Here is a 17,454-nt window from a genome sequence, read left to right as displayed (position 1 = left end):
TTGTAAATGGGAAAATTCGTTAAAACGAGTTCAACCTGTCCAGGTGAGACTTCCAACTAATACCGAACATTCCAGTTTTTTCTTATTTTTTCTAAATCGAGAAATTTCTTACAACGAGTTTCTTCTGTTCAAGCGATACTTCGACAGCAACGGAACATGCTGCCGAACATTAAAGTTTTTCCCGCTAAATCTGCGAATCATTTACGTCAAGTTTCGCTTGTAAGAGATGCTTTCAACAACAGCCGAACATGCAGCCGTCTATTTCTATTTCTTTCTTTTTCTCTTTCTCTTTCGTCTATTTCTTTCTCGCTAAATAGGGTCATTCGTTACAGCGATTTTCACCCGTCCAAGCGCGACTTCAGTTTTCTTTTCGCTAAATAGAGAAATTCGTTACAACGAGTTTCACCCGACAGTTTTTTAACATCAGCGTACCCTCCGTCACACTGCAGGCCGGCCGCCGCTGTGCACACGGTGTCGTCGAGTGATGGGCAGAGCCCGCGCCGCGAGCCACCATCAACCGTGCCGTCGTCGTCGTAGTGCCTTCCCGTCGTGCCGGCGCAGCTCGACGACATGAGGCGGTCCCCAGCCGCCACCGCCAGCGACCGGGGTGGCTCCCCGAGGCCGCAGGCGACGCAACCTTCGTCGGCGGCCTCCTCCCTGACGGTCGCGTCGACAGCCATGGAGGAGTTCGAACCGGGCCAGTTGGTGTGGTTCGACCCGGGCCTGGGCTACAGCCTGCCCGGAGAGGTGACCGAGTTCTCCAAGCCCGCCCAGGTGGTCACCGTCCAGGCGGTCGTCTCGGGAAAGGTCAGTCGGCGCGGTGCGAGCGCGTGTGGTGTTTGTAAAGACGTTTACGACCCTCCCCTCTCTCCCCCTCCCATTCTTCTTGTACCCTCTCCTCCGCACTGCGCAGGCCCAGTCGTTCACCATCCACAAGCTGTCCAGCGTTCGCAAGCGTCAGGACTTGGGCACCGATGGCGTCGAGGATATGGTCAAGCTGGCGTAAGTGCACGCTTGTGCGTCCTCTCTCTGTACTACTGTTCTCCTGTTATTATTATGGCATCATATCTTTCTTATTTAGGTTTTTTGTGCGCGGATCGGTAAACTCTGTAGGACTATTTAGGGTGGTTCACGATGACTCTAGATGAAGTTTTTTTTACTCTTGATTTAAAATATGATTTAAATCGCGCGAACTAGAGAAGAAAGGAACTTTTTGACACTTCATAAAATAGCCATTTTAAAGCGGGCTAGCACGGGTACTGCTAATTGCCGGGTCTGTATTGTATCCTTCGTTACGACCTCCAAGACCGAACCATATGAGTGAAAAAAAAAAAAAGACAAATTAACAGTTTCAAAGCAAATGTAACCCAGAATATAACGCATTTTTAGTTGGAAATTGGCGCGCAGATAGGTTACATTTGAAGGATTTATGCTAGAGCCTGCAGCAGAACCGTTTAATAACGGCGACACCTTCACGACGAAAGCTTTCTTCTCAGCCACCGACTTATCGAGGTATAACTCAGAAAGATACAACTTTTGTGGGGAGAACTCCCTCGGTAGCAACTTATATTGTTTTGTCTGTATTGGTCCCCAACCCCGCTTCTACTCCCATTCCCCCTAGTTGGGTGACGGGTCCACCTTCTCCATATTGAAACTACTACTACTACTACTACTACTACTACTACTACTACTACTACTACTACTACTACTGTTACTACTACTACATTCTAACCTGTATCGGGCCGTACATTAGTTCCTCATATCCGATATTCGTTGTAATAGAAGATGTAAAAATCGCCTCTAATAAATCGGCAATCTGGCTCGCGCAAATCCCAGATACAAAAACGCATTATTCTAGGCTTGGAACCCATTATAAACGAGGTATCCTTACCTGTGTCCTTGTGGAATTCCAAACTAAATGGGCCGGAACACCAGAACGTGAAATTACAACAGAGCAAAGTTCGTTTGACAAAACAGGCCTGCTTTCTTATTTATTTGAAGAAGGATGGTGGCATTTTCGTCGCGAACCAAAGATTTCTTCGTTATAGCCGATATGGCATGCGGCTGTCGCGGTTTCGGTTTCGTTATAAAAAGAATAAGCGTCACTGAAATTAAGCATGACCAACCAAAATTTGTATTTAGTTCGCTAAAGCCTATAATTAACTATATCCGTTTTCGTTACTACGAGGTCCAACTGTACTACAACTATTACTTAATTGCGGTGAAAAACGATTTTTGTTGTGTGCATTTACATAACAAATATGTCTGTCCAGTGAAAGATAATTACGTCAAGGCCTACGTCCTCCTGAAAATGCATCCACGCGTCTGCTTCACCGCAATACAGCTGAGTGGTCAACCACTACAATCAAGAGGGAAAAGGCAGCAAAGCGTACTTTGACTCGAAAAATGAGGTCGGTTCTGTGACATTACGCAGTGCAAGGATTGCGTTTTGCACTGCGGGACGTCACAACGCAGATTGCGTTCTTTAATGTAACAGCAAGTCCGGCTCCCTTATTCGCCACATTTGCTCTTGTATGCACGACCGACGGGTGAAATGCGGCATAACAGACGGAAAGGCATTTTTAAGAGACCCGCCGCGGTGGCTCAGTGGCTAAGCCGTTGCGCTGCTGAGTACGAGGTCGTGGGTTCGATTCCCGGCCGCGGCGGTCGCTTTTCTGATGGAGGCGAAAAGCAAAAACGCCCGTGTGTACGAGATTTCGCCGCACGTTAAAGACCCCCAGATGGTCAAAATTAATCCGGAGCCCTCCACTACGGCGCGCCTCATCGCCTGCGTTGCGTCGGCGCGTTAAAGCCTTCAATCAATCAATCAATCAATCAATCAATCAATCAATCAATCAATCAATCAATCAATCAATCAATCAATCAATCAAAGCATTTTGAAGAGCGTAGCTAATGCAGTTACGTGCTAGAGCTTTTTGAGGAACAGTGCCGCAGTATTTTGACATATTATAAAGATAATAGGAGATAGTAACAAGTAGCTATTAATTGCCGTTTCACTATGCGAGAGGCACTTGCCACGACTGTAATACAATGGTGCACAGTCTATTATAGTCATTGGCATCGTAAGAGACGAAATCTTGAAAACTTGACAGAATTTCCAGCGGTGTCTTTCAGTGCACACTTTCGGTTTCGGTTTCGGTACTTTGTGGCGTGTTTTCGTTTTGCAGTGACCTCAGTGAAGCCGCACTCCTGTGGAACCTCAAGATTCGCTACGACAAGGAAAAAATATACGTGAGTCGCCACCAGTTGAAATCACAGTGAACACGCACGCACGCACGCAAAAATCCCCCAAAAGATTTGGTCCATCCCAAAGTGTTCTCCTTTTTGGCAAAACCGGTTTTCTCGCAACAATGATATATCTTCGGCATGTACCACTGAGTATTGTCGCCAACACAGCTTGTTTTTCCTCTCAAGAAGTTCTTTTCCGGCCAGAATTTGAAGCCTGTTCTCATCAGCAATGATCATTAATTTGCAAACGTTTTCAGCGCTTGATCTAAATATTCTTTTTTAAAATGAGAACTAAGAAGGGAAAGAGTGCTTGCATTTGCCATTTGTTCATGTACACGTAGCAGTTTAACTATTTGGGGGGCGAAAAGCAGCTGTAGTTGCTTTAACTTTATTGTTGGCTCTTTTAGAAACGGCTCACACCATTTTGAAGAAAACACCATTTCCAATAACGTTTTCTTTCACACACACACACACACACACACACAAAAAACGGCTGTAACCCTTGTAAGACGTTTTTCTCTACGTTAAAGACTTCTAAAATATGAGTGCATTTCTCTTTTTGTTCAGGATCCCCATCATGCCAAACACATTTAATGTCTTTGCGTTTTGGCGTGTAGCATGGCCCGCCCAATTAATGACATTCGTTATCTTAAGGCCTTAAACACTTAATGTCATCTTTCTTGTACGTGTGGCACGGCTATCATGTTACCTAGGGCTAGTTCTTTCAAGTTGAACAAGGATTGTGTTTTGTATTCACGGCCCGTTTAAGTTGCGTGGCCGGCACCGTTGCCTAATGCCGTGCGACGGCGACCGACCGACACGTTTTGACAGTCGACTACCGTCCGTCCGGGAGGCTAGGCTACGTGGCTCCCCCGCCGGCCGTAGACAATGGAATCCCACAGCTTCCGGTCCGCCAGGCGTGCTGACAAGCTTGTCGCTCAAGCGCAACTGGAAACAAACACTAAGCACAAAAGTCGACAGCAGCGCCGAACTTGCTCGTCTAACATCGGGGGAATACAACAGCGCCTGCGCAACAGTTATGGCGACGTTTGCATACATCCTACGGGCTGTCACGGGATTGGGGCTCCCAGATATTGACTTGGAGAGTCCACAAAACGATCCACACGGCTGTTGGGTTGATAAACGGAGACCAGTTTCGCGAGCCTAGCTGTCGGTGTCAGTGTGTCACGGAAGAAACGGAGCTTAAGTTATGGCGTCATTCAGCGGAAGAGCTGGACAAATGGAAACAGCAACTTGTCAGCATGTGGATAGGAAGGTCAGCGAGCGGCGTGGGCGCTTCTGTCGAATTCCTTTGCGAATGGGATTGTGTTCACTGCAAGATTAATACGCGGAAGATTTGTCTTGTCTCTTGGAGCAGCCCTTTCCGTCTCGTATGCGTTCCATTCGCCGCACGCGCCTACGCGCGCGAAAATAAAGCAGGTTCCGCGCTATAACACCGACTTCGTGAAAGTGTGTCGCCCGAGTGATGTGTGTGTTTCCTGATCGCTCCTCCTCCTCCTCCTCCTCCTCCTCCTCCTCCTCCAGACGTACACGGGGAGCATCCTGGTGGCGGTGAACCCGTACAAGATGTTCGACGTGTACGGCGTCGACGTGGTCAACAAGTACCAGGGGCAGATACTGGGAACCCTGCCGCCGTGAGTGCTTCTGCCAACCATTTTGACCGAATTCCCGAAACTGTTCGGTGGGGGTCGAACATTGGCGTAACGAAGTCTCCGGGACCTGCGAATGATTTCGTTAAATCGGAAACTTCGTGAAATCAAGACATTTATGAGCAACTGCGGCGGCGGGCACATCCTAGTTTGTTCGTGGAATTGGGAAATATTGTATAATCAAGGTTCGCAAGATCGAGGCGCACGCGAATGGATTTGCTCAGTCGGTGACTTCGTGAAATCACGTAATCATTAAGCCTATGGTGAACTGCTCGGGTTAAATCTCAATTTGTTCGTTAATTAAAAAAAAATAATCCTAAAATCGGGCTTCGAAAAATCGAGGCAACCGCGAATGTTTTGTTGAATCGGGAACTTCGTAAAACCGAGTAATCATTAACCCTATGGGCAACTTCGGAGTGAATACAAATTTGTTAGTTAAACCCGGGAAATCATAAAATAGTATTTGAAAAACCGAAGCTCAGCTGTACACTAAAAACGGGTCCGCTCACTGGAGCCGAATTTCGTATTTCCTGCGCCGTATAAACCCCATACATATGAGGCTACTTCGGGCGTCTGTAATGAACGCCGAAAGTTTCGTACACAGAAATGTTCTCGTTTTCCACCTTCATCGAAACTGGCGCAGAACCCACAACCTTGTGGCCTGCAAAAGTGTTTTTTTTTTTTTTTTGCTGCCTTGGGCACACGCAGACCAACGCACCATGGGGATGTGGCACAATCTGAACCCGTCTGACCAGAAAAGTTCCTGTGTATTTGTCCTCATACTTGGAGGGTGCTCTATCTGACTAGGGGGGCGAGAATAAATGTGAGATAACTAAAAGAATATACTTTAACAAATGGAAATGGTTTTACTTCTAAGTGACAATTCGCTGAGCTTGCCATTAACGACGCTGGCTGCCCTGAGAGTGAAAAAGAATGGAGTAATAAAGATCACAAATTAGACGATAGTTACACTCCACAACTGTTTTATAAATAAACCGCATAAATGTAACACTTATTAATAGAAAACAATCACTAGCAGCAGTTAAAAAGCGGCGTATACAAATAGCTGAACGTAATCCCCTGAATTTCACGAAGCGGGCGAGAGCTCCATTCCCTGTACACTGTGTGTACTAAGGGGTGGGGGGGGGGGGGGGGGGGGGGTGTAATTTCGTTTCTCATTAATGTCGTCACAGGGGCTGACAATCGAACCACAATTTCACACTTCGCAATAGACAGTCTTTATCCTTCGAGCCCCTATGGCAGGTTTTGTTTTTCTTCTTTCTTGCCCTAGGAAACAAACGCAATCAGCGGCTCGGTGCTTCTTGCGCATCCCAGAGCTTTTAACAATTCTTCCTTATTCAGTTTCTTTTTTTCGCCGATGAGAACGTTCCAAGCAAACGCGGGTCGCACGGGCGACCGAAGACAGCAACAACGGTGCCCCACAAGGCCTCGTTCTTTCACCCATGCTATTCAACGCGATGATGAGCGGCGCGCTACTCCCCCAAACCTTGCACGGTGTCACTTTGCGCGAACATTTCTCCCCGGATTACCTCTGCCCAGCGTAAAGTATGGAATAAGTGGCTGACCAGGCGAGTTTGCGCGTTAGATACGGTCTTTTGTGGCGGGATGGGGCTGAGGAGGGAGGACCTTCCCTCCCTGGATTCCGCGGGGACTGGAGAAAGGGAAAAGACGAGGCGGACCTGTGTCATGTCAGTAGCGACATGCAGCCAGTCCAGCTACCGATGTCTGCCCGGAGTGGCTTCGCGAGAATGCCTGCGAGGTTGCCGGCGTACCTTTCGGTGCAAGCGCTTCCTTGGCGGCCGTTTCTGCTGGAACACATGGGAGCGCGAATATATCGAGAAATCGCATATGCGCATGCGTGGATATGTCTTGAGGCAAGCATGCGACTCGAGGATAATCGGAAGCAAGAAGAAGACAGCGGACTAGAGTAAGCGTACTCCCTTTTACATTTCGGCCGCTATATGCGCTTGCATAGCTTCGCGGAAAGGTGAAGCGACCGACGCGGCGATCATGTGTGTCAGTTCATCCTCCTTCTGTTTGTGTCAGTTCTTTCGCCTTCGTGGTAAGCTGGTGTGGCGTAGGTAGAGGTCAACTCGACAGAGCACACACAGCACGTTTTGCATTCACGAAGGGGCCATAATTACTCCTCTAGCAATGAGGGTGTAGCAGTCGATTAGATTGATAGTTTAATCAATCAATAAATCAATCAATCGATCAAGCAATCAATCGATCAAAACTTACTTACCGAAAGAGGGAAAAATGTGTAGAAATTCAGACTTGTTTAATAATGCGCGAGCATTCATACGCCGCTTGTTTTTATTATGAGTTCAACTATGTTTCGTCGTTTCAATTCGACTGCGTTTCGCTTTATTCATTTTCGTTTGTATTTGTTTTTTTACCGATGTGCTTTTACATTTCCATTATTATATGGTGTTAGTCTAAACTTCGGCACTTTTGCATTTCGTGCGGTTACAAGGCGTTACATAAAGGCTTTTTTTACAATTTGTTTTTTGATGTTTTTTTCTTTCGGGATATCTCATTTTTGTTTTCATCGCGTGAGGGTGGTGTCCAGACATTTGTGGTTTCGTTAGTTGATTTTCATAATTTCTAATATTCTGTGTATTTTCGTTTTGCTCGACCAATAATCTCTCTTTACACCATTCACGCGACATGTGTTAACTTCCCAAGACTATACCTTTGTGCAAATGCAGGGCGTTACACATTTGTGATTTCCACAATTTTTGTTCGTGTTTGTTTTTTATTTTTTTTGTCTTCATCGCGTGAGCGTGGTGTTTTCCAATTTCTTGGTTTCTTAGGTAGCTTTTAGCTTTATGTTTATTTATTTTTAGCTTTTAAGAAAAATTCATTCGATCAATAATCTGCATTTACGCCATTGTGACGATAAATGTGTTAACTTCGCAAATTATGTATTTTTGTCCAGACACGAGGCGTCAAACTTGGCGCGGTGGGGTACTCGGTAAAAAATACTTCAGCATTAAAAAGTGGGCAGAATTTGGGAACGGAAAAGAAACAAGATTAAATCAGATAGTAAACAATATTGCGAAGTCTCATCGGGTCGGTCGCATGCGCTCGGGTGGCGCAACGCGTTTGAAATAATCTTTTCTTTTTTCGGCTTCCTTCGTCGCCCGATCAACTGAAAATAAAATTTAAAAAAATCTCCAGTCACTTCCATGCCACTGTTTAAGCATACGTGACTTTCACCGCAGCTGTTAGCCTGTACATCAAATCACCTTGCTTCCGTGAAATTGAGCTTCCGCTGAGATATAAATGCACCAGCGATGCGTAGTATATCGCATATATACCAGCGGAGTAATTAAAGCGCCTTTTAAACATTATGCATTTACCTCTTTCTTTGCGCGAGGTTGCGACCTGTTTTCGACCAAATTTTGCGTCTGCTCACCGCGTTGAGATCAACTTTAATACAGGTGTTAATGGGTTCGGAGTAATATTCTTAGTGCAAGTCTAAAGTTGCCGTTTTTTTATTCTTGTCGTTTCTCCTAATTTCCTTTGCGCCTCAAACGCCATCTACTCCCTGTATCTTTCTTCATTTTGGAATGTAATGGGTGGTTACCAGTAGCATGTAGGAATACTAAGGACCCTGCTTTTGTTGTGACGCGAATTTGCGTCATTCGTCGTCGTATCCATTGGGACAGTCGTGAATATTGTGGGGCGTAGTACAGCACCCTGAGGTATACCCGGGCCCCCGCATCGCAGGCACCTGTTCGCCATCAGCAGTGCCGCCTACTCGAAGATGAGCAAGGACAGCGAGGACCAAGTCATAGTAATCAGGTGAGTGCCAAATTCTCCCTGGCAAGAGTGGAAAAGAAGTTGCTAGCCTGTACAAGCAGTAAACGTTCGTTTTAACGGAGTCGCTTCGTTCGAATTCCTAGTCTTTAATGGCCACACTCTAGTGCATGGAAATCAAATTGTACCAAATTTGACGAAAATATAACGAAGTTCTGTTATAACGAAATATTGCTTATAACGACGTTATTATATTGTCTCCAGGACTACGTTACAACGAGGGTTGCTGAGCATATTGTCCGTAACACTGTTATGGTCAAAGTGTTTTTTTGTAACTGTATTTGTTCCCATGAGCTGAAATTGGATTTTAAAATTTGGCGTTATAGAACCGGTGCCAAAAGAGTGGCACAATGAACCTACGGGAGTTTGCCAAGATATGATTCCCAGGATTTAAAAAAAAATGGCGTAATAGAACCGGTGCCGAGAGGACTGGACTGGAAAGGACTTTATTGAAACAAGAGTGGCACGGTGTAGTTCTCCAAGATAGGGATTCGCATTCGAGAAGTGTTAAGCGGTAACCACATGGAACGATTTTTGCGAGCGACGCAACAGTGATCCGCAATCGCTCGTCCCAGTTGCTCGCGCTGAGGCAGCCACATTGGAGCGGCGGCGCAAGAGACGAAGAAACGCGATCCCAACATTGCCGCACTGCGCTCAATAGAATTATCAAAGTACACACGGCCTGCAAGGTTTTTTTACTTGCGCATTTGTTACAAAAACGAAAAATAAACATATTTCAGTAAGCAGAAAATCGTACTTTTCTAGGGCGCACTTTGCTGCCGCCCGCCCGTGCCTCTCGTTCTCTCCCGAAGCCGGAAGTTGCACCCCTTACTGCTCTCTTATTGGCTAGTCGCTCGGACCACTTCCTGGCGATGAGCGGTGTTTTCTGGCCAGAAACGAGCGAAGCGGTGAGCGCTTTCCTGCGCGGCGAAAAGTAGTCGCTTGCAAAATCGTTCCATGTGGTGAGCGCTTTACGGGAGCGCTCTGAGTGGCGCACAAATATATATTACTCAAGATGAAGACTGGTCCTCCAGTTGAAACGTCAGTAAACCACTGTTTTTGTTTTTAATCGTGCGTCTACCATTTTCTCAACTATTTCTTCTGGCTCCTCGAGAAGTTTCTTATATATATATATATATATATATATATATATATATATATATATATATATATATATATATATATATATATATATATATATATATATATATATATATATATATATATATATATATATATCAACTGAGCGTTGTCAAACAATTAAGTGTATACACCCCTCTTATACACCGAGCCTCTTTGAATTCGTCCTCACCGCTATAGATAGAGTTATTCACGGGAAGATTCATATGTCTGGGACATATTCATATGTCTGGGACGCAATAGAGGCATGTTGGACCAGAACGCAAGCGGATGAACACGGACGAAAAAATGAAGGACGATCAAAGCGCCCTGTTCATGGTTAGTTCTTTTTTAACAGCGAAGCTGTTTAGCAGATCGTAATTTTTCGTGTCCGCAGTTAAAAATAGCAAGGACATGCCTAGCGCACGCCCGTGAGCGTGTGCCTCGCGGCGACCGCCCGGCAGTTAAAAAACCAATAAAATGCCGGGCGGAAGCTCGCACTTATAGCAACAATGCTGGAGACAAGGTCGCTGCGGCAGCGAAGCAGAAGCAAATCGGCCGCAATCGTGGGCTTAAACCGTCGTGATGGTCGTAAAGGTTGCGTGCGGCTTCGCTACCTTCAAGTCTTACGCGTTAGTGTGAGCTTCCCTCATTCTTTTTTCCGTGTCTTATTCGCTTGCGCCGTGGTTCAACATGCATCACCAACTCTTCCCAATTTTCACCCTTCCTAGCAGTGCAAGTAGTCTTTTATAAAAATACTTTTATGAAAATACTTTTGGAAATACTTACGAAAATACTTTTATAAAAATCCGGAGCGCATTTTATTAATAGCATTTCCTTAAGTGGCGAAAGTAAGACGCATCAATCGTTACGGACGGACAAGACGAGTTCCCTCGTTGTGTCCACATAGTAATGCTATCGCACAAAAAAAAACTTATGTGTTAGCCTACGCTGTGCCTTAAATGCGATTGCTTGCGTCAATGACAGTGGCGAGAGCGGCGCGGGCAAGACGGAGAGCACCAAGCTGGCCCTGCAGTACCTGGCCGCGGTAAACAGGAGCCCGAGCAACCTGGTCACCGAGCAGATCCTCGAGGCCTCGCCGCTCCTGGAGGCCTTCGGCAACGCCAAGACGGTGCGCAACGACAACTCCTCGCGCTTCGGAAAGTACCTGAGGCTCTTCTTCCGGGACGGCGTCATCACGGGCGCCAACACCACCGACTACCTGCTCGAGAAGTCGCGCATCGTCACGCAGGTATACTGTCTAGTCTAGTTTGATCTGCTCGTCTCGTCTCATCTCGTCTCGTCTCGTCTCGTCTCGTCTCGTCTCGTCTCGTCTGTCTGTCTGTCTGTCTGTCTGTCTGTCTGTCTGTCTGTCTGTTTGTCTGACTGTCTGTCTGTCTGTCTGTCTGTCTGTCTGTCTGTCTAACCGGCACAAGTCACCCGTCGACCTAATAGCGCCTCCCTCTTTCTCTTTAACCTTCACGCAATAACGGAAGGGTACAAGAGAGCGAAACGACAGCTTTAAATGTACGTTCGTGAACGAACAAAACATCGTTTGCCATCGAAGAAAAGCCTAAACAATTTTGAATGATGTGATCCTTCAGTTAAAACAGTCATTAAGCCTTTCAAGCGTTTCCAATTATTGATGCAGGGCATTCTGATTTTTATTAAAAGTCCTACAATTCCATTGTAAAATTTGGATGCATCCCGTGTTTTTTGAGAGTTTCACCATAAGCCCAAGTGTGTAAACAGATTCCACACCATCGCACTCTTCTGAAGATAAAACGCCCCCAACGTCTATACGACCCGATGACACTCATTCCGCCGAATGTTCCTCCGTTCCAGGCTCCCGAGGAGCGCAACTACCACGTCTTCTACGAGCTGCTGGCAGGCCTGTCGGACAAGGACAAGGAAAAGTACGGCCTCCAGACGGCAGAGAAGTACTTCTACCTCAACCAGGTATGCCCATGACCCAGCGCACCCGCGAGGGTGTCAGTTTTGTCTTTGATAATGCATGCATCGTAGATGTCCCTTTTGACACGTGACCTACGGAGCAACCGTACTACAGAGCTGGAGTGTATATGGTCTGGTGTTCTTACATTGTACGTTCTGCGTGAATCTTGGCTCGGGTGCGCACATGTTCGTTAAGCTGTTGGTTGCTCACTCTCTAAGCTGCTGCATATGCTGACCGGAAACGTTTCCTTCTTACGAATGCTTTTTCGTGAACAGCCTCTGTTCATTTTGCCGGGATTACAGCAAGTGCTTACGAAACCGTTGGTAACTTAGTCGCCATACCTCCATGGGTGCACAACCCTCCTCTAGCAACGAGAGGTTCAGATCTGTTACGTCAGCCTAAAGATGGCTGAAAATTCGTTCGTTAAACGGAATAATTCGTAAAACCGAGGTCCTTGAGGACGATTTCCCGGCGCGTCCGTCTCCTTCCCGCTACAGGGCGGCGCCGTCGAGATGGCGTGCAAGGATGACGCCGAGGACTTCCGGTCGCTCCTTTCGGCCATGCAAGTGCTCGGCATGAGTTCCGAGGAGCAGGACGCCATCTTTCGCATCCTGGCCGCAGTGCTGCACCTTGGCAACGTCTACTTCCACCGGAAGCCCGTGAGCACGCTCCCTCAACTCAAATTCAATCCAGTGTCTCCTTATAGGCCTTTTCAGGAGCTGCGGCGCCCTCTCTTGACTACTTTTGGTATCAACGCTAGCCTGATACGGAATCTAGTCGAGAGAGGGTGCCACAGCACCTTTGGCGAATCACTGCTCCGCACTTGACAGCTTTCACTGAGTGGAACTGTTCTAATTTTTTATATCTTGTCGCTAGATTTTTTTCGCCTGGGCATGCAATTAAAGTCAATTCACGTTACTCTTTTAGTATTGTAGAGGTATTATCCATCAGTGTAATGACGGCATGGTTTTACGGTCAGTGAAAGCGTCAAACCTGAGTTGAAAGCCCACTTTCGTTTAAAGAACTGCATTAGATAGCAAAGGACCTAGTCATGACTGTGCTGGTCATGATGGCTGCGGGATCAATGACAGTTCTCGAAGGCGTACTCAGTGTGACAGGTCGGGGAGCTGTCGCGCCCACTAAGTTTAGGGTAGCGCTATAAGTGCAGCATTAGACAAATGAATAGAAAATTCGAAAGCACATTCAGAAATAAGAAAATGGGCTAAATGTAGGTTGCAGCTTCCCCTCCCGTCTTTACGGCATCACTTCGCCGAAAGCGCTAACTGGTCCGTAAACTTTTGTCTCTTCTGGGTCTTGGTGTCACCGTCGGGTGTGTGCGCAGCTCAAGCACGGCCAGGAGGGCGTCCAGGTTGGCAGCGAGGCCGAGGTGCGCTGGGCATCGCACCTGCTGCAGCTCGCCGAAGAGGGAATACTCAGCGCGCTCACCACCAAGACCACGGTAGGAACACACCTACCGTTAAGATGTTCTGCGGTACAAGACTTATCCTGAGCGCACGTTATTTTCTCCCTTCTTCGCTCTCCAGGAAGCCCGTGGCGAGCGCCTCACCACGGCGCTCAACATTGACCAGGCCTTGGACGCTAGGTGAGATGGGCGAGTACATGTCAACCTACAAGCCAATTTACCAACAATTCATGACAACAGAGAGAGATTGAACATTTATTGGACTGCAAAGGTAGGAGGGGGTCCTTAGTTCAGGAAGCCATGTGTTGACCGCGCCGTTGTAGCCCGCTTTTCGATCGTTTTGGTCGTCGTATGGTTGGTTCTGAACTTTTAAGTTATTCTGCCGTCTGGAAGAAGGATAGGGTATACTCTGTAATGAATTCTCTGTCTGGCATGTTTCCTTTGGGTGCCCTCATACTGGTCTGTCGCGATTTGGAAGGGCCGTAAGGATCTTGTTGTTTACTAGAAAACTAAAATTGAGGTTCCTGCGGCATGGTGACCATCATTTCCACCGTCGACAACAGGGACGCCGTGGCCAAGGCCCTCTACTCGGGCCTCTTTTCGTGGCTGGTGTGGCGCGTAAACCAGGCCGTGTGCCAGCGGGAGACCACCAGGATGACGGCCATCGCCATCCTGGACATCTTCGGCTTCGAGGTAACGGCCCCCGCTTCGTCGCAGTCGATCGAGCCAGAGAACCAGGAGCACAGTGCCGTGGTCGGCTCGATGCGATCGCTACCCCTAGTCTTGACAAGAACTTCCTTAATTCTTGGGTAGCCCACCTGTTTAGCTGCTCTAATTACCGAAAGACGAAAAGAACGGGTCGAAATTTGTTTCCGTGCATTTATTATACTCATTTCGGTGTTAAAGAGAACGAAGGCTCTTTATTGAAAAAGCAGAGTTTTTCCGGCGTTTGCAATCGCCTACGTGCTTCTCTGCTAGGGGTCGGGGATGTAGGGAAAACAGGCCCTAGAAAAACGTGGGCAGAAAAAAAGAAAGAAACACTGGCGTGGCTTGACGTGCTTAACAGACTATTTTTCAGATTGTGTCACAGAATTCGCAATTTTAAAATGTGACCAATGTTTTCCAAATAAGAAAACAAACTTTTTATAGCCTGACGCTGCTTTGAGGTACAAGTCCATGGTCCTAGGATAGTCTTCAGAGTTACCGGCCCTTGATCTAGGCGTTCGATATCTTAAAAAAAAAAAAGATCTTGGTGCCAAGTCGGCCATACATTCTAATAAAATATGCTCAACGGTTTCTACGAAAGAACAGTTGTCGCAGTAAGCTTAATAAGGAGGCCCTCTTTTCCACCAAAACATGTTCTTGCAAAGCGTTTGCGATGCATGGGGATTATGTCTGTTTACAGACGTCTTCATGAAGTTTTTACGCCTACTGGAGGTAATAACAGGCTACCGATTTTGCGCCGTCAACGTACATGTCGCCGAAAATTCGTGAACTTGCATGACCTGTGACGCCATCACGGGACGTCCCGAACTCGCGTGACCTGTGACGTCATCTTCCAGTGTTCGCGGCTCTTTCGCGAGGCAGGCACCATCTTTTGCTCGCCACCATATGTGGGACGAGTGTTTTCAGCTAATTAGTGGACTCTAGGTATCTTGAACCTCACGAACTACAGAACCGCTTTCTCAAGAACGGCTTGAGAATCCTAATTTTTTGTTTTCACTGCCATAATTTTCTTGTTTGCGCATCTATTGAGAGCCCTCAGTTGCCAAGTGGTAAGGGCCATGCCGTTTTTCGTTAGCAACTTACCACGCTTCCGGTCCCCTGCGTTGACGTACGCAGACAAATTTATTCGAAAAACGCGTGCATACAAAGCATAATAACTGGACGGCCCCGGCTCGTCGGGGGAGTTTACAAGAGAGACAACCAAAATCTTCCGAAAAACGGTTAGATTTAGGGAGGTCATATTTGTTCAGGTCAGGCTCGTATTTGACATTCTAAGGTCTGTGATGCCCGTGCTACATGGCAGTTTTCAATTGACAATTGAACGCTCACTTATAAGTGCATCCTATGTATTTACAACGGGGCACTTGGGAGGGAAAGGAATGCCTTCAACGATGAAGAGAAGTCAGCCTGGCAGCGAGCTTGGCTTGGTACCCCACATGAACATGAGAGGTGCGAAAGTGAAAGGAAGCGAAGACACAAAAAATCATACAGACACTACGAACGCAAATAAGCCCACAGAAACTGACAGACGCAGGATCACGCACACAGCACACGCACAGGGTTTTGTTCAGGCCGGAGTCACGGAGAGCTTTACGCAGAGGCTGTGTCGCACACACTGAGGTCTGGGCACTCGATAGACAATTGGTTCAACGGCCTTCGGAAGTCCTTTGTAACGGTCGTGTCACTCAGGTATAAGACAAATGAGGGCGTATCAGCCGATCCCCCTTTAAAGGCTGGTTGTCGGGCCACTCCGCAGGACCTGAAGGAGAACAGCCTGGAGCAGCTGTGCATCAACTACGCCAACGAGGCGCTGCAGCAGTTCCAGATCCGGCAGGTGTTCAAGCTGGAGCAGGCCGAGTACAGCCGGGAGCGGCTCTCCTGGCAGCCGCTCAGCCACGCCGACAACCAGGGCGCGCTGCAGCTGATCGCCAAGCGGCCGCTCGGTCTGCTGGCCCTGCTCGACGACGAGTCCAACTTCCCCAAGGCCACGGATGCCTCGTTCCTGGACAAGTGCCACTACAACCACGCGCTGGACGAGCTCTACTCGCGACCGCGCATGTCCTCGCTCGAGTTCGGCGTGCGCCACTACGCGGGCCACGTGTGGTACTCGGTCGAGGGATTCCTTGACAAGAATAGGGACACCCTGAGGCCCGACGTCGTGCAGCTGCTCATCTCCTCCAAGCTGCCCGTGAGTATACTGGTCATTGAGTCTCCTGGAGTAAAATTGTATGCTATAGTTCATACCACAAGCTGTGTGGGGTACTGTGGAGGCTACACTGTTGCCAACATAGCTCCCACTGAGGGCGCCTAACTCGCCGCGAAGGAAAGCGAGAATAGGCGCCGGGGCCTTGCGGTTCCATCTGCCGTGAGGGGAGAAGGAACTGTCCTTTCAAGGCTACCTTCGCGGTGAATTAAGCCCCCTCAGTAGGCGCTCTATTGACAACAATGAAGCCTCCACAGTGCTGCATGCAGCTTGTGGTATGAACTACATATAGATGTCCGCTGAGCCATCTTGAATTACCGGCCTAGGATTAATCCTACGGTGGTCGGAGGACCTTCCTCGAACCAGGAGGGTACCATAAAATATACGGGGAAGTAAGATTCGGGACAGCGACCTCGGCCAGTCTGCGGGCAGTCCAGGACCGATAATTAAGAACTCCCTGCTCTGGATCGTTCCACCACCTGCGATTCCCTTTGAAATTCCTCTCAACTCGTCTTACAGCGCGGTATTTAAGTTTTAATTTCGCTGATCTTGTACCGACCGTTCTTTCGTTGCCACTGTTCACGCTAAAGGCAAACACTCCCGGGTGATCTGATTGTTCTTTCTGCCTTACCGCTTCTCTTTGTACATGCTAAGACTGTAGAGCCTACATGTTCCTTCGTTCTTAGTTAACCGGCATAATACCGGACCCAGCGACCAATGGTTCGCTACATATTCGCAGCTTAAACCTAACACGTAGCTCCTGGGCGCCGTACTCTCCTGACACCATTCACAATCCTCCTCGTCCACCGCAGATGGTGTCCCAGATGTTCGAGTGGCGGCGGGCGATGGCGGAGGCCTGCAAGACGTCGAGCAAGGCGGACGGCCGCTTCGTCACCATGAAGCCCCGGGCTCCCACGGTGGCTGCCCGCTTCCACGACTCGCTCCAGAGCCTCGTCGAAGCCATGGCGCAGTAAGGGAACCTCTTCCCGTCATACGCGACCATTCGTCCGGTGCTCCAGCCGCTGAGTGGTTCCCCCTTTCCCTTTGCAGGTGCAACCCGTGGTTCGTGCGCTGCATCAAGCCCAACAACGAGAAGGCGCCCATGAAGTTCGACCTGGCCGTGGTGCTGGAGCAGCTGCGCTACTCCGGCATGCTGGACACCATCCGCATCCGCAAGCTCGGATACCCGATACGCTTCAAGTTCGCCACGTTCGCCGACAGGTACGGTCAACCTTACTGCCGCACGCGCCCGGCAAGTTTGTCT

General features: G+C 48.1%; 1 protein-coding gene across 1 annotated transcript in view; it reads left to right on the top strand.

Moving 5' to 3' along the window:
• LOC144138379 (unconventional myosin-XV-like) overlaps nt 1-17,454 on the top strand; it is a 157,126-nt gene that overhangs the window by 28,310 nt on the left and 111,362 nt on the right. Inside the window, exons 2-15 of the mRNA XM_077670633.1 lie at nt 450-807; nt 914-1,002; nt 3,189-3,252; nt 4,795-4,904; nt 8,676-8,750; nt 10,872-11,136; nt 11,730-11,843; nt 12,336-12,497; nt 13,181-13,297; nt 13,383-13,441; nt 13,825-13,954; nt 15,744-16,175; nt 17,003-17,160; nt 17,241-17,411. Coding sequence (XP_077526759.1) covers nt 571-807; nt 914-1,002; nt 3,189-3,252; nt 4,795-4,904; nt 8,676-8,750; nt 10,872-11,136; nt 11,730-11,843; nt 12,336-12,497; nt 13,181-13,297; nt 13,383-13,441; nt 13,825-13,954; nt 15,744-16,175; nt 17,003-17,160; nt 17,241-17,411 — 2,183 coding nt within the window. The 5' untranslated portion in view covers nt 450-570. The remainder of the gene's footprint in view (nt 1-449; nt 808-913; nt 1,003-3,188; nt 3,253-4,794; nt 4,905-8,675; nt 8,751-10,871; nt 11,137-11,729; nt 11,844-12,335; nt 12,498-13,180; nt 13,298-13,382; nt 13,442-13,824; nt 13,955-15,743; nt 16,176-17,002; nt 17,161-17,240; nt 17,412-17,454) is intronic.

The sequence above is a fragment of the Haemaphysalis longicornis genome, unplaced genomic scaffold, assembly GCF_048455015.1.
Source record: "Haemaphysalis longicornis isolate Haplotype H1 unplaced genomic scaffold, Haemaphysalis longicornis Haplotype H1 scaffold_5, whole genome shotgun sequence".
NCBI lineage: Eukaryota > Metazoa > Arthropoda > Arachnida > Ixodida > Ixodidae > Haemaphysalis > Haemaphysalis longicornis.
This window is presented reverse-complemented; position numbering and strand designations above follow the sequence as displayed.